General features: G+C 44.8%; 2 protein-coding genes across 14 annotated transcripts in view; both read left to right on the forward strand.

Moving 5' to 3' along the window:
• Positions 1-2,701, forward strand: part of XPO1 (exportin 1) — a 38,790-nt gene extending 36,089 nt beyond the window's left edge. For all 3 annotated transcript variants that reach the window (XM_057405747.1, XM_057405746.1, XM_057405748.1), the window contains 4 exons: positions 99-233; positions 349-508; positions 587-683; positions 1,623-2,701. In XM_057405747.1, the coding sequence (XP_057261730.1) occupies positions 99-233; positions 349-508; positions 587-683; positions 1,623-1,769 (539 nt within the window). In that variant the 3' untranslated portion in view covers positions 1,770-2,701. The remainder of the gene's footprint in view (positions 1-98; positions 234-348; positions 509-586; positions 684-1,622) is intronic.
• An 8,259-nt stretch (positions 2,702-10,960) lies between these two features.
• The window catches only part of USP34 (ubiquitin specific peptidase 34), a 136,194-nt gene continuing 135,017 nt past the window's right edge, over positions 10,961-12,137 (forward strand). For all 11 annotated transcript variants that reach the window (XR_008971719.1, XM_057405735.1, XM_057405741.1 and 8 more), the window contains exon 1: positions 10,961-11,042. Coding sequence is in view for 10 of the 11 variants with exons in the window: in XM_057405735.1 (XP_057261718.1) it covers positions 11,000-11,042 (43 nt within the window). In the remaining variant the exon portion in view is untranslated. The remainder of the gene's footprint in view (positions 11,043-12,137) is intronic.

Raw genomic sequence — 12,137 nt, forward strand, 5'->3', positions numbered from 1 at the left:
TTGGGATATTTGTATCCTTTTGGAAAGGCAGAGGTACACACAGATGTTTTAGTGTTGTCCTCTTAGTAACTTGGAGGGGTTTAATGTGTATTTTGCAGGTCTTCAGATACTTTATACTCTACTACAGAACGTTGCACAAGAGGAGACGGCTGCGCAGAGTTTCTATCAGACATACTTCTGTGATATCCTGCAGCACATCTTCTCAGTTGTAACAGACACCTCACACACTGCTGGTAAGAATGCACAGATGCGAGCTGGTTGATGAAAACAATCCTTTTGTACACCAAAATGATGTTACACATTTGTTTACGAGTAATAACAGCATATGTATAACTTTGATCTGTTCAGGTTTGACAATGCATGCATCAATCCTTGCATACATGTTCAACTTAGTAGAAGAGGGAAAGATAAGTACTCCATTAAACCCTGGGAACCCAGTGAACAACCAAATGTTTATTCAGGAGTATGTTGCTAACCTTCTCAAATCTGCGTTTCCACACCTGCAAGAGTAAGTCTGCCACCGTTCTTTACAACATTCAAGTGGGTTCCTACAGCTGGACATACTAACTGGTGTGTTTCCTCTTAGTGCCCAGGTGAAGCTGTTTGTAACAGGGCTCTTCAGTTTAAACCAGGATATCCCTGCCTTCAAGGAACACCTAAGGGATTTCCTTGTCCAAATCAAGGTATGTTTGCTTCAAGAATGAAGTGGATGGTGCAGGGCCTTGGGGACGTGGTTTAGTGCGAGGTGTCCCTGCCCATGGCAGGGGGTTGGAACTGGATGATCTCAAGGTCCTTTCCAACCCAAAGCATTCTGTGATTGTTGGAAAGTACTTGGGCAGTGTTTCTTACTCAGTACATCTTTAGGAGATGGAAGTTATTTTCCAACTGTTTAAAATTCAGTGGGAACTCTTGTCAAATGGCTTGCATGACTGGTGGATCGATCATGGGGTCTATCTCAGTGTGATTTAATTTACAAACTGGGATTAAATGCCACCACTTATGCTTTACTAGTGCACACAATTTGTATGTCTAAAATGGCTGCAGAACTTTACTCCAATGGGAAATAAAGTTGATTTTTAACCAGATTTTGTTTCAGTCCCGCTTGGGATTGGGATGCGCTTTGAAAGTTGCTGAAGTGATCCTATGCTTTTGGTTTTCTAAAGATGGTAGAATTCAGGAGGTTTCTGAGAAAGAGCTTGCTCATTAGTTTTGAGGCTGCAGTCACCAGGTATTTAAGGCCAGGTTGGACAGAGCCTTGGGTGATGTGGTCTAGTGTGAGGTATCCCTGCCCATAGCAAGGGGTTGGAACTGGATATCTTGAGGCCCTTTACAACCCAAACCATTCTATGATTCTATTTCAGCATTGTTAATGATACTGCTTTAATGGTGGTGTGCTCCAAACACTGGGTTACTATAGCACCCCGTTCTGTGATGCAGAGTGAACATCCTATGATGTGTTCCACTCCTTTGTATCAATTCTGACATTAGGAACAGAAAGCAAAACAAGACAATAGGCTGGCAGGGAATGCAAAGGGGAGATGTTTTCTGTGTCATTTTGGAAGCTCATTACTCCGCATTAAAGCACTTGCCAATAAACTCATGATTTTATGTGGATCCCACAGGAATTTGCAGGTGAAGACACATCAGACTTATTCTTGGAGGAACGAGAAACAGCCCTTCGGCAGGCTCAAGAGGAGAAGCATAAACTTCAGATGTCTGTACCTGGCATCCTTAATCCACATGAAATTCCTGAGGAGATGTGCGATTAAAAAAAACAAACAAACAAAATAAAACAAGTTTTGCAGTTTTCTTTCTGTACAGCTACTTTGTTGTGATAGAAGAAAACAGCGCTTGGATATTTGTTGACCAAAATGATGCCAATTTGTAAATTAAAATGTCACCTAGTGGCCCTTTTTCTTATGTGTTTTTTGTATAAGAAATTTTCTGTGAAATATCCTTCCATTGTTTAAGCTTTTGTTTGGTCATCTTTCTTTAGATTTGCATGAAGTTGAAAATTAAGGCATTTTCAAAGTAATTACTTCATGCCCATTTTGTGGCTAAGGGGAAAAATAGGCAAAAAACATAACTTGTAAAAGACTCTATTGCAAAAATCCTACCATTTTCCTGGAAGAGTATTGGTTTTTAATTCGGGATCATTTTCTTTCTAGCCTGTCCTGCAGCCTAGGAGGAAAGGGAATGAGTAAAAACGGATTGACTTCATTGTTAAGCAGAGGATTATAGCGCTGCGTTTGTTCGGAGCAGTTAGCAGCTTTTTGGACTGAGTGGTAAGGCTAGGCTACATGTATTTGCAAGTTGTATGGCAAGTTTGCAGCAAGATCATGTGCATATCATCATCCCATTGTAAAGCAACTTGGAAAGAGTATGGGAACACAGTACAGTTAGTTATTTTTACACAGTTCTTTTGTTTTTGTGTGTGTGCTGTCGCTTTGTCGACAACAGCTTTTTGTTTTCCTCAATGAGGAGTGTTGCTCATTTGTGAGCCTTCATTAACTCGAAGTGAAATGGTTAAAATATTTATCCTGTTAGAATAGGCTGCATCTTTTTAACAACTCATAAAATAAAAAAAAAAAACAACCAAACCTCTGGCTTTTGAGATGACTTATACTAATTTACATTGTTTACCATGCTGTAGTGCTTAAAGAACACTACTTAAAAGCAAAATAAACTTGGTTTACATTTATTTTTCTTTCTTCGGCTTATTCTTTACTTGGATGAAAATGCTGTGATCATACTTCAGCTTTGTATCCTGAAAGAGAAGTTCCTTGAGGGCTTAGCTAACTGTTGCTTCTGGCTTGCCTCATCTCAAGGATTGTGCTTGAAGTTAACCTCAACTCAGTTGGGTTCCATTTGGAAGTACAGTAGCTGTTCTGACTTACCTCCACAAACACCCCATACTATAAATGCCAGGAATTAAGGTACTCTTGCGCTCTCTCCACAAGGACTCTTTGCAATTGATTCCAAAGAGGTATTGCACTGTAACTTGACTAAACAATTGATACTTGTATGTGTTAATAACACATGTAGATGAGATCTGCAGTTATTTTTCTATCTAAAGTTTTGTAGTTAAACGATTTTCACAGATCTATGAAGTATGGATACAAAAAGCAGTATGAACACTACGTGCAGTCTCTGCTTCCCTGTCTTTGTTATGTATTGTCTCTGTTTACTAGCAGTTGATGTTAAGCTCTCCCAAAGTTTATCTGCTTATTTGGCCTCCAACCGTAAGATTGTCACCACGATGGCAGGTTGAGCCGTTCACGCAGAGCTGTAAAACAAGGCTGGACAGCTGTAGAGGTGGTGTGTGTAAGCTTGGATACTGTAGTTAACTTTGTGCTGTATATTCTGTTTGAGGTAGAAGTGCATGAGTTAGCAGTGTTCGCGTAGAGTTTAGCTGTGACCAGGATGTTCCTGGTGTCAAGTATTGGCCCCTTTCTGTTACTAAACATCTCTCCAGTTGTTTTACTTGGCTGGCACTAAGAAAGCACAGCTGCTCCTGTGTGAGGATCAGTTGGCAATGCGGATGTTGTGAGCTGGCAGTTGCTACTCCTTGGAGAGAAGGTTCCTCAAACCCTTTAAGGCTAGGACTTGGAGCCTACCAAAACTCTTAATTTGATAGCTACAGAGCTCGTTCCTTTCTCTCCTTAAAGCTCGTGATTTAAACTCGTTCATGTCTTCCTGTCCTGTTGATGTATTGCTCTGTTCTGTGTGAGGGCAGGAGCTTCTTTAATAGGCAGCTTGATGTATTTGAAATACTGCTGAAGGGCGCATCTGGAAAGGACATTATATGGTTTGTGAGCAGGCTGAGGTGCAGCATTATAGACCTGCAGATTATGAAAAGCTGGGCAGAGAAGTAAGGAGGTCTTACCAAAATAGAAACAAAATATTACTGATAGTGTGCCGTTGGAATAATCGCATCCCGTGAGTCACAGAGCTAATACTGAATTGGTTCTGACACGCAGTGGCATTAACAGTGCATTTGGTTGTGAACAAAAAATGCTCGTATGCTTTTATGCTTGTTACTTCTTTGGGTTAAGATTGAGCTTATTCTGAGGCTCGTGGTCTGGTTAGTTACTGAAGAATTAAATCCGACCTAAACTCAAACAACAAATCCAAAATGTATTTTTTAAGGTTGATGCAGAGAAGAGTTGTTCCCTTATTTTGCTGACTTTTGGATTATCTAGTACCACGTTAATCTTAGTTCTTGCTTCCCTTTTAGAGCTAAAATCTTAACTGTGGTCTTGTTATCTTAAAAACTGGTGCCTTTCACTGAGCTCTGCAGATGCTATAAAACTACAGCTTATGCAGAGCTCTGGATACCACTGAAGATATGTGACGTGTGTGTGTGCGCATACTTCTAGTGCAGTTGCCCTGAATGTGGACAATACAATGTACGTTAAGAAAGTTCTAGTTCTAATGCATACTTTGTAAATGAAAATATACAGATAAAAAGCATGAACCATCATATAAACATCTACCTAACTTGTACTTACATGTATACCAATGTTTGTGCTATTTCTATACAGATTTTCCACCCCCCAGTTCCGTGTACTCCAGGTACTTTCATACCTACAGATATTAAGGGTGTTTTCTGTGTTTACATGAATTGATTGCCTGTTAGCTGATGAAGACACCCCAAGTACTTGTTTCAGGCTACCATGATGTGTTTGCTACTGTAACCGAAGCAGATGATTTTCCAAAGCATTTTAGGATAGTTTGTTTTTTCCTTTTCTCTTTTTTTTTTTTTTTAAACTAGAACAGTTTGGTGTGTGTTAATCTGGTTTAAGTGAACTATTTTCCAATAAAGCTAATATTTATGCAAAAAAAAGCTTTAGAAATGCTCATCTCTCAAGGAAGCTTTAAGAGTTCTGATAGTCTTTAGCACTGGCAATAAGACTTCAGCTGTGGGTTTCTTAATGGTCTAAAAGATCAGGAAAAGATGTCTGGAAATAATGCATTATAATGTAGAGGCATTGACTGAAGCGAGGAACTGGTATTTGCATTTGCCGGAAGGTATGTCTGGACTTTTCCCCTTTCTCCTGCTTAGTAGCTTTGTCTCCAAATGTTATGGAGCAAAATGGAAATGTTGGAGATGGCCTTTTAGAAACCATATTGGTGCCAAATATGAGTAAAAGAATACACCTCTCCCCTTGGCTGCCCTTCATGAATGCACCTCTGCACTGCATTTCTTGAGACGGAAGGTATCTTTAGGTTTTCAGATTTAGCAGATCTCTGCTTCATTGTCCAAAGTTGATTCCTTTAGGAAAAGGTTGTTCCAGTTGAGATTCATTTTTCAGATAAGATTTCACATAGCATGCACCTTAAAGCAGAGGAAGTCACTGATTTCCTACACACGCATGTGCTCTGTGTGCTGCTCTTGGTCTTGGTGCACTTTTCTCACTAACTGCAAGTTCTTGTTTGTGCTGTAAGTGGGTACAAGAAAACAGCCGAGAAGGGATGGGGTTGAGGAGAAACGTTTTGGACCTGAAAAGCAGGGGTGGGAACGACAGAATTCAGATGAAAACAAGGCACTTATATTGTCACTTTTATTTAGCCCTTGTAAGTTAAAAGTTAAACAGCACTTTTTCCTTGGCAGTGCATGGGGAAGTCTTTTCCAAGTCCCCCATTAAAGTACATCAGGGGGCCTGGGTTTTTATTGTGAACATCTTTTCAATCTTGGGTCTTTTTCAGAGTCTTGAAGTCTGCAGTGTGTCATGGAGCCTGCAACTTCAGACTCGTGAAGAATTGGCCAGTTTAGGTTGGAGGATGGGAGAAGTGAAAATAGTTTGCTGTGACTGCTGAGTGTGTATGTGCTGTAGGGAGCTGACTGCAGCCCGCTTATTGCCACTGCTGGTTCTTTTGTATGTATACTGATCATCAGGTAGTCATGCCCAGAATTCTCTTGTGGCATCTCTTCAGCATTAGATGTAGCTTGAGGGGTTTTGCATCAACCTTCAGAACCGGTTTTAGGAACTTCTCGGATCTTTGCAATTAGCTTGTGAATTGGCCATTAGCTCTCCCCAAAGCTTTTACCTGTGAGCAGTTTACTTTCAGGGTTAATGTGACACTTGCCATCAGGAAAAGAACATTGCAACCACAGGCTTTACCGGTAGAAAGTCCAAAAGAGGACCAAGTGTACAACAAAAAAAAAGCTGTTTACGCTCTTTCTCTTTGCTAAAATGGTGGAACTCGCTCATGCTCGGACATGTGGCTGTTGCCTTGCTTTCAAATCAAAGGGATAAGATGACCAGTCACCTGACAACTACTTTATAGATAGAAGTAATCAAAATGAAAATTGAAACAAACTGAGGGATATTATCCCAAAATGAGGTTGAGAATGTGGGTATAATCCACAGGCTCTCATCTGGAAACAGGAATGGTTAGACCAGCAGCACTGAATCTCAAGGTAGTACAGTCAGCTCTGCACCAGTCCTTTATTTTGAGTACTGTGGAAGTACTCAAAGAAAAAGCCTTCCAACTGAATTGCTACCCAAGATTACAACTTAAGAAGCAGGCTGTAGGATGCAGTCTGAAATGGCTCCAAAACTGGAGCTTGTCTTGCTTACTGGGCTGTACAGCGTGATTCTTCCCAGACCCAGTGCTGGTAATAACGTTTATAAGCATGCAGGCTGCTCTCCTACCAAAATGCTGAGTTAGCTGATTTAGGAGCAGACTATTCAATGTAGCTTGATGGTATATTGAGCATTATCTATTATTACATGACATTTCTGGCCTAATAAACAGGGCTATGAATTATTTTGAGTGTATTCTCTAATGGGGTAAGTCAAAGTAGCCATGTCTTCACAGGGTGCTGTGATACCAAAGTCTGGTTAGAAGTGAACGTGCTTATAAAAGGGTTAAAATGCTGATAGGGCAATGGAAGTGAAGCACTGGGACTCGGAATGTGTAAATTTAAACTTACTCTGTTGCACTTCAGCCAAGTTTTGTTGGTAACTTTACAAAGACTGCCTTCCTTTAGTTAAGGATTTCCTAGGCAATGGACTCCAACCATTTCCAGCATCATTCCAGACCAGAGGTCACAAACAGAACTAGACTGGCTGGAACTGACCTTTTTGACACTATTCTCTGTATAGCAGATATTAATTCCTACTTTCCAGCTGTCTCAGCTCCCATCTCATAGCATCTGCTGATATTGCTGGTACTTTGCCTTTCATTGTAAATCACGGCTGTCGTTGTGACAGGAAGGGGGTAACCTACAGGAGAGCAACAGCAAGTTCAAACAGAAGATAATTCAGTCATCCCATGTCAGACAAATCTCTGGCTAAAGCAGTTGGTGTGAATAATGTAAAAAAATGTTTCAGTTAAGTCACATTCCACAATTACTATTCTGAGGTCAAATGACAAAGTACCTATGTTCACATAGAAAATGAAGGCTTCAAAATACAGCTTGTGAGTCAGGCTAGGAAAGGATGAATGAAGTACATCAAAGGGGCAGTGACAGGTCTTGCTACCTCAATCCCTAATCCACCTGAGGGTTATTCTGGTTTTGTCTTTTGGTAATGGTTAATTCCATCTTTACATTAAAGAAAACCAGGATTACAGTATCAGTTCAGTGCTGGGACACAGTGGGATGTTGATCTGGCAAAGTATACTCTGAATCCACACCTAAATTTGGATTTAGGATTTTAGTTTTGCTCAGGTCTTGCATTTATCCCAGTCACTCCTCTGAAAGAACTGTGCTGGCAGTCTACCAGAGCAAATATTTCCAGATGAGGAGCATCGTTGTCCACGGAAGGAAAGGGCCTCCTAGGGATCAAACAACCTTGCAAGGATGGCATGAGGAGAGAATAAAGGTCAAGAGAAGAAAAAGCATGAGGCTGATGATCACTGCAACCAGGCCAGTTATAGCTCCTGTCTTCTGCTTGGAAGCCAACGTTTAATTTAAACAAATTCAATTTCAGCTCTATTAAGAAAAATAATAAATTCTTGTGCACAGTAAAAATAATTTGGCAGCATTCCTGTCTGCACACAAGGAGTGACTCAAGGTCACCCACACTCTTCTGTGGTATTCATTGAACTTGGCATGTGACACCATGCTTCAAACAGCCCCTTCCTGGTGCTGACTCCAGTGTTTGGAGCTGCAATTGCATCAAAGAACTGATTTGTCAGAAAAGCTATCTTTTAAGGTATTTTCGCAGTTAATTTTGGTTCTATTCTAAAGTAAACTGCGAGCTCCATAAGGAAGGAAAAGGGGAAAGAAAAGTGCAAATTCAAATCGGATTATGCAGATTATAGAACTACGAGTCTGTCAAAAAATGCGGTCTTCTTCCAGATGCAGACAGCTCATATCATACAGCAAATGATTCCATGCTAGCAGGAATACCTGGGTAATATGATATTAAGGAAGCGAATAAGCATGACTTCTTGGAGATACAGGGTCTATGTTATCTTGGTATGACAAAGTTAAGATGCTTTCTAATCTTCTTGTACAGCTCTGGCTTCCAACTTCAGTAACTTCAATTTTGATAATGGTCGGAAGTAAAGGATATTCCAGGAAATGCAGGCTGATATGACTCAGAAAACAGCAAGTGGCATATTGCAAAGACAAGTTATGAGAGCTGTGAAAAACCTGACATACAGAAGAAAGATCGTTTCATCTCGGACGCACCAAAGACAGTGCAAAGTTCCATGTCCTTTTTATGTTGAGGACACCAGAACTGCACACAATATTCCAAGTGAGGCCTCACGAGAGCAGAGCAGACATGCAGTGTCTTGTGCCTCTTGTATTGATACCCTTTGTTATGCTCAGAAATCCTGTTGGAAACATCCTTGCATTAACATATGATGTGAATTAAGGTGCTAGATAAGGAATTTGTGTTTCATGTGGACTCTCAGAGTGGTTCTGTATTAGTTTAATTCAGTGAACGGAAATTTCAGCAGGGACTATTTTGGAATACCTATTTTTGTTGCTAACCCTACCTTTGGAAAGTACTCCAAACCCAAGCAGTGACGAGAGGTCTGGGTGAAAGATCAGTTTATCCCTGACTTCCACAGTCGTTGGTGTAGCTGAGACCGGGCCTGTTGTTTACAGTAACTTGTCTCTTGTTTTTAAACAGCAGTGGGGTTCAATGCCTTGAGGATCATTAGGAGAAGAGCGTTCTGTGCACTTCAGTGGGAGGTTTGTCAGACCAATCCCAGGAACAGCTACAGGTTGGGCAGAGAAGAGATTCAGAGCAGCCCTGCGGAGAAGGACTTGGGGGTGCTGATTGATAAGAAAATGAACATGAGCCGGCTTCAGTGTGCGCTCACAGCCCAGAAAGCAACCGTATCCTGGGCTGCATCAAAAGGAGTGTAACCAGCAGGTTGAAGGAGGTGATCCTGCCCCTCTGCTCTGCTCTTGTGAGACCTCACCTGGAGCATTGTGTGCAGTTCTGGTGTCCTCAACATAAAAAGGACATGGAACTGTTGGAACAAGTCCAGAGGAGGCCACGAGGATGATCAGGGGACTGAAGCACCTCCTGTATGAAGACAGGCTGAGGAAGTTGGGGCTGTTCAGCCTGGAGAAGAGAAGGCTGCGTGGAGACCTCAGAGCAGCTTCCAGTATCTGAAGGGGGCCTATAGGGATGCTGGGGAGGGGCTCTTTATTAGGGACTGTAGTGATAGGACAAGAGGTAATGGGTTAAAACTTAAACAGGGGAAGTTTAGATTGGATGTAAGGAGGAAATTCTTTCCTGTTAGGGTGGTGAGGCCCTGGAATGGGTTGCCCAGGGAGGTTGTGAATGCTCCATCCCTGGCAGTGTTGATGACCAGGTTGGACAAGACCTTGGGTGACATGGTTTAGTGTGAGGTGTCCCTGCCCATGGCAGGGGGTTGGAACTGGATGATCTTAAGGTCCTTTCCAACCCTAACTATTCTATGATTCTAGGTTACACACACAACCACCAGCGCTGGGATCAGCCTGTGTAAACATGCCCATGGGATTAAGGAAACAGAACTGCATTTCCACCATTTATACCTCTTCCATTTAAATCAACCTCTGAGCAACTCAAACCGGGTTCGTTTTTCCTTTCCCTAGTTTGGCAGTTTGGGTTTATTTTACTTTCTACCAACCTGTACCGCATCTGCATTGCGGCTATTAATAGATTTGTTTCCTTAATCCTATGGACAAGGCGGTGAAGTGAAGGCATTCAGGATAATGCAGTAACTCACCACTGGGTGGTACTCCCGAAACAGAAACAGCTCCAGAGCGCTAGGGAAGTGCCAGGATCCATCATGTGATTCCTATTCCCAATCCCATGTAAGTGGGAAAGGGGGCTAAGTGTAACAGACGGCAGGAAGGTGGGGGGTTTGTATGGAAAACCGCCCTTTGCCTGAAAACTCATCTTGCAGGGGTCTGAAATCTTGTTCAATGTGAGCAAGGCAGAGTTAACTGAAGGGCGGGTTGTCATCCGCGTAAATTATGTAACCGAAAGTTAATTTTAAGTAAGACTCCGTCTTTTCATGAAAATATGTTATTTCCAGGCCTTCGCGTGCTGTAGTTGCCATTGAACATTTATAATGGAGAATAAATCACTCTCCAAGGGGAAAGAAAAAGCGAAGTCGAAAATTTATGAGGTAAAAATGTAATTTTTTGCACAAAACGCTACCGTAGCGCTTTAAAAGTGTGTTACGAGGATGCCGGGATCGGAGCTGCCCTCAGCCGGCCTCTCCTCCCCTCAGCCGCGCTGGGCGCGAAGGAGATGGCGCCGACTCCTCCGTCCCGCGCCAGCGGGGAACGCCAATAACCACCTGGAACACCCGCCGGGAAGGACACCGCTTCCCCTCCGGCACCCGGCGCCGCGGGCCCAGCGCTCCCTTCAGGCGGCCGCTCGCTTTTAAAGCGGAGGAGAGGCGGCTCCTCCATCCCTGTCACAGCGCCGTGTGCGCGGCATTGGAGGAGAGGATTCCCCCCTCACGGGAGGCGGGAAGAGGGCAGGGAAACGGAGGAGGCGGCGGCGGCGGCTGCTGCTGTTAATGAACAATGTGTGAGAGCTGCGCCGAGCTGCTGGAGGTGTTAAATGAGAGTAAGTGCGGCCGCCCTCCCCCGCTACCCTCCCCCCCAGCGCTCCTCGCCCCGGGCCGGGACCCCACGTACCCTCCTCTACACGGGCTGGGTTATAACCCCGCTTCATCTCCTTCCTTAGCCTTCCCTTCCCTGCTCGCGCCTGGCTCGGGCCTCCTGGGCGCGGGGTTAACTCTCCCTCTCTGCGGGGTGACCATAGAGGGAGAGCCTGCTCTGCGGCTTCCTTCTTCCCCTTCTCTCCACACCGGGGCCGGGCGACTTGCGGCCTGGGGCGGGTGCGCTGAGGGGCTGTCCCCGCCGGGCCTTTCCCCAATCTCCCCCCCCTTCCTTCCTTCCTCCCTCCGCCACCTTTCCCTCTTTCCCGCCTGCCCCCCGGGTGTCTGCGTGTGGGGCCGGGCGGGGACGTGACCCTGCCGCCGGCGTAAGGAGCCCGCTCCTCGCTCCCCATCCCCGGGAAGCCGCGGCGGGGCCTAGCTGGCTCCTCGCTGGGCTTGAGGAGGTGCCCGGGAGCCGCTCCGGTGGCTGCTGAGCAGCTGGAGGCCGGGCCTGGGCTGGGTCCCTTTTAAGCAGCAGACAAGGCGGCTCTGAGTGATCCTGCCTCCCCCCTCCCCCTCGCCTGTCCGCGGTGTGGTGTGGACGGGGTGGGGTGGGGGGGAATGGGGGACGCGGTGGAGAGGGTTTTCGGGTACCTATTTCTCCGAAGTGACTGCTTGGCTGTGAGGGAGCCGGCGCCTGAAGGAGCCTGGCTCGGCTTTGCGAGGGCCGGGCTGCCGGAGGGGGGGAGGTGGAGGGAGAAGGAGCTCCCGGGTGTTTCGCTTCGGGGGTGGTCTCTTGTTTCCTTCCGAAGTTTCCTCTTTACGAGCATTAGCAGAGCGGCCGGGAGGGTGGGAGGGTTGATAGGGCAGGTATTCCCCCGGTACGGCTGAAACCGGTCTTCATTTTGGGCACGGGATCCTCTTTACCCTTCTGCAGTAGGCCTCGTGTGGAACCTGCTCCCAGTTCCCCGCGGCAGGCAAGGTACCGTCCCGGCCTTTCCGAGGCTTGTCTCTGTGCACTGCTTCATGAACAAAGACCGAAACCCAACGTTTGTAGAGAT

The sequence above is a fragment of the Pezoporus wallicus genome, unplaced genomic scaffold (genome assembly GCF_028554395.1).
Source record: "Pezoporus wallicus isolate ANWC-B61680 ecotype Strahan unplaced genomic scaffold, APGP_CSIRO_Pwel_v1 contig_6714, whole genome shotgun sequence".
Classification (NCBI taxonomy): Eukaryota; Metazoa; Chordata; class Aves; order Psittaciformes; family Psittacidae; genus Pezoporus; species Pezoporus wallicus.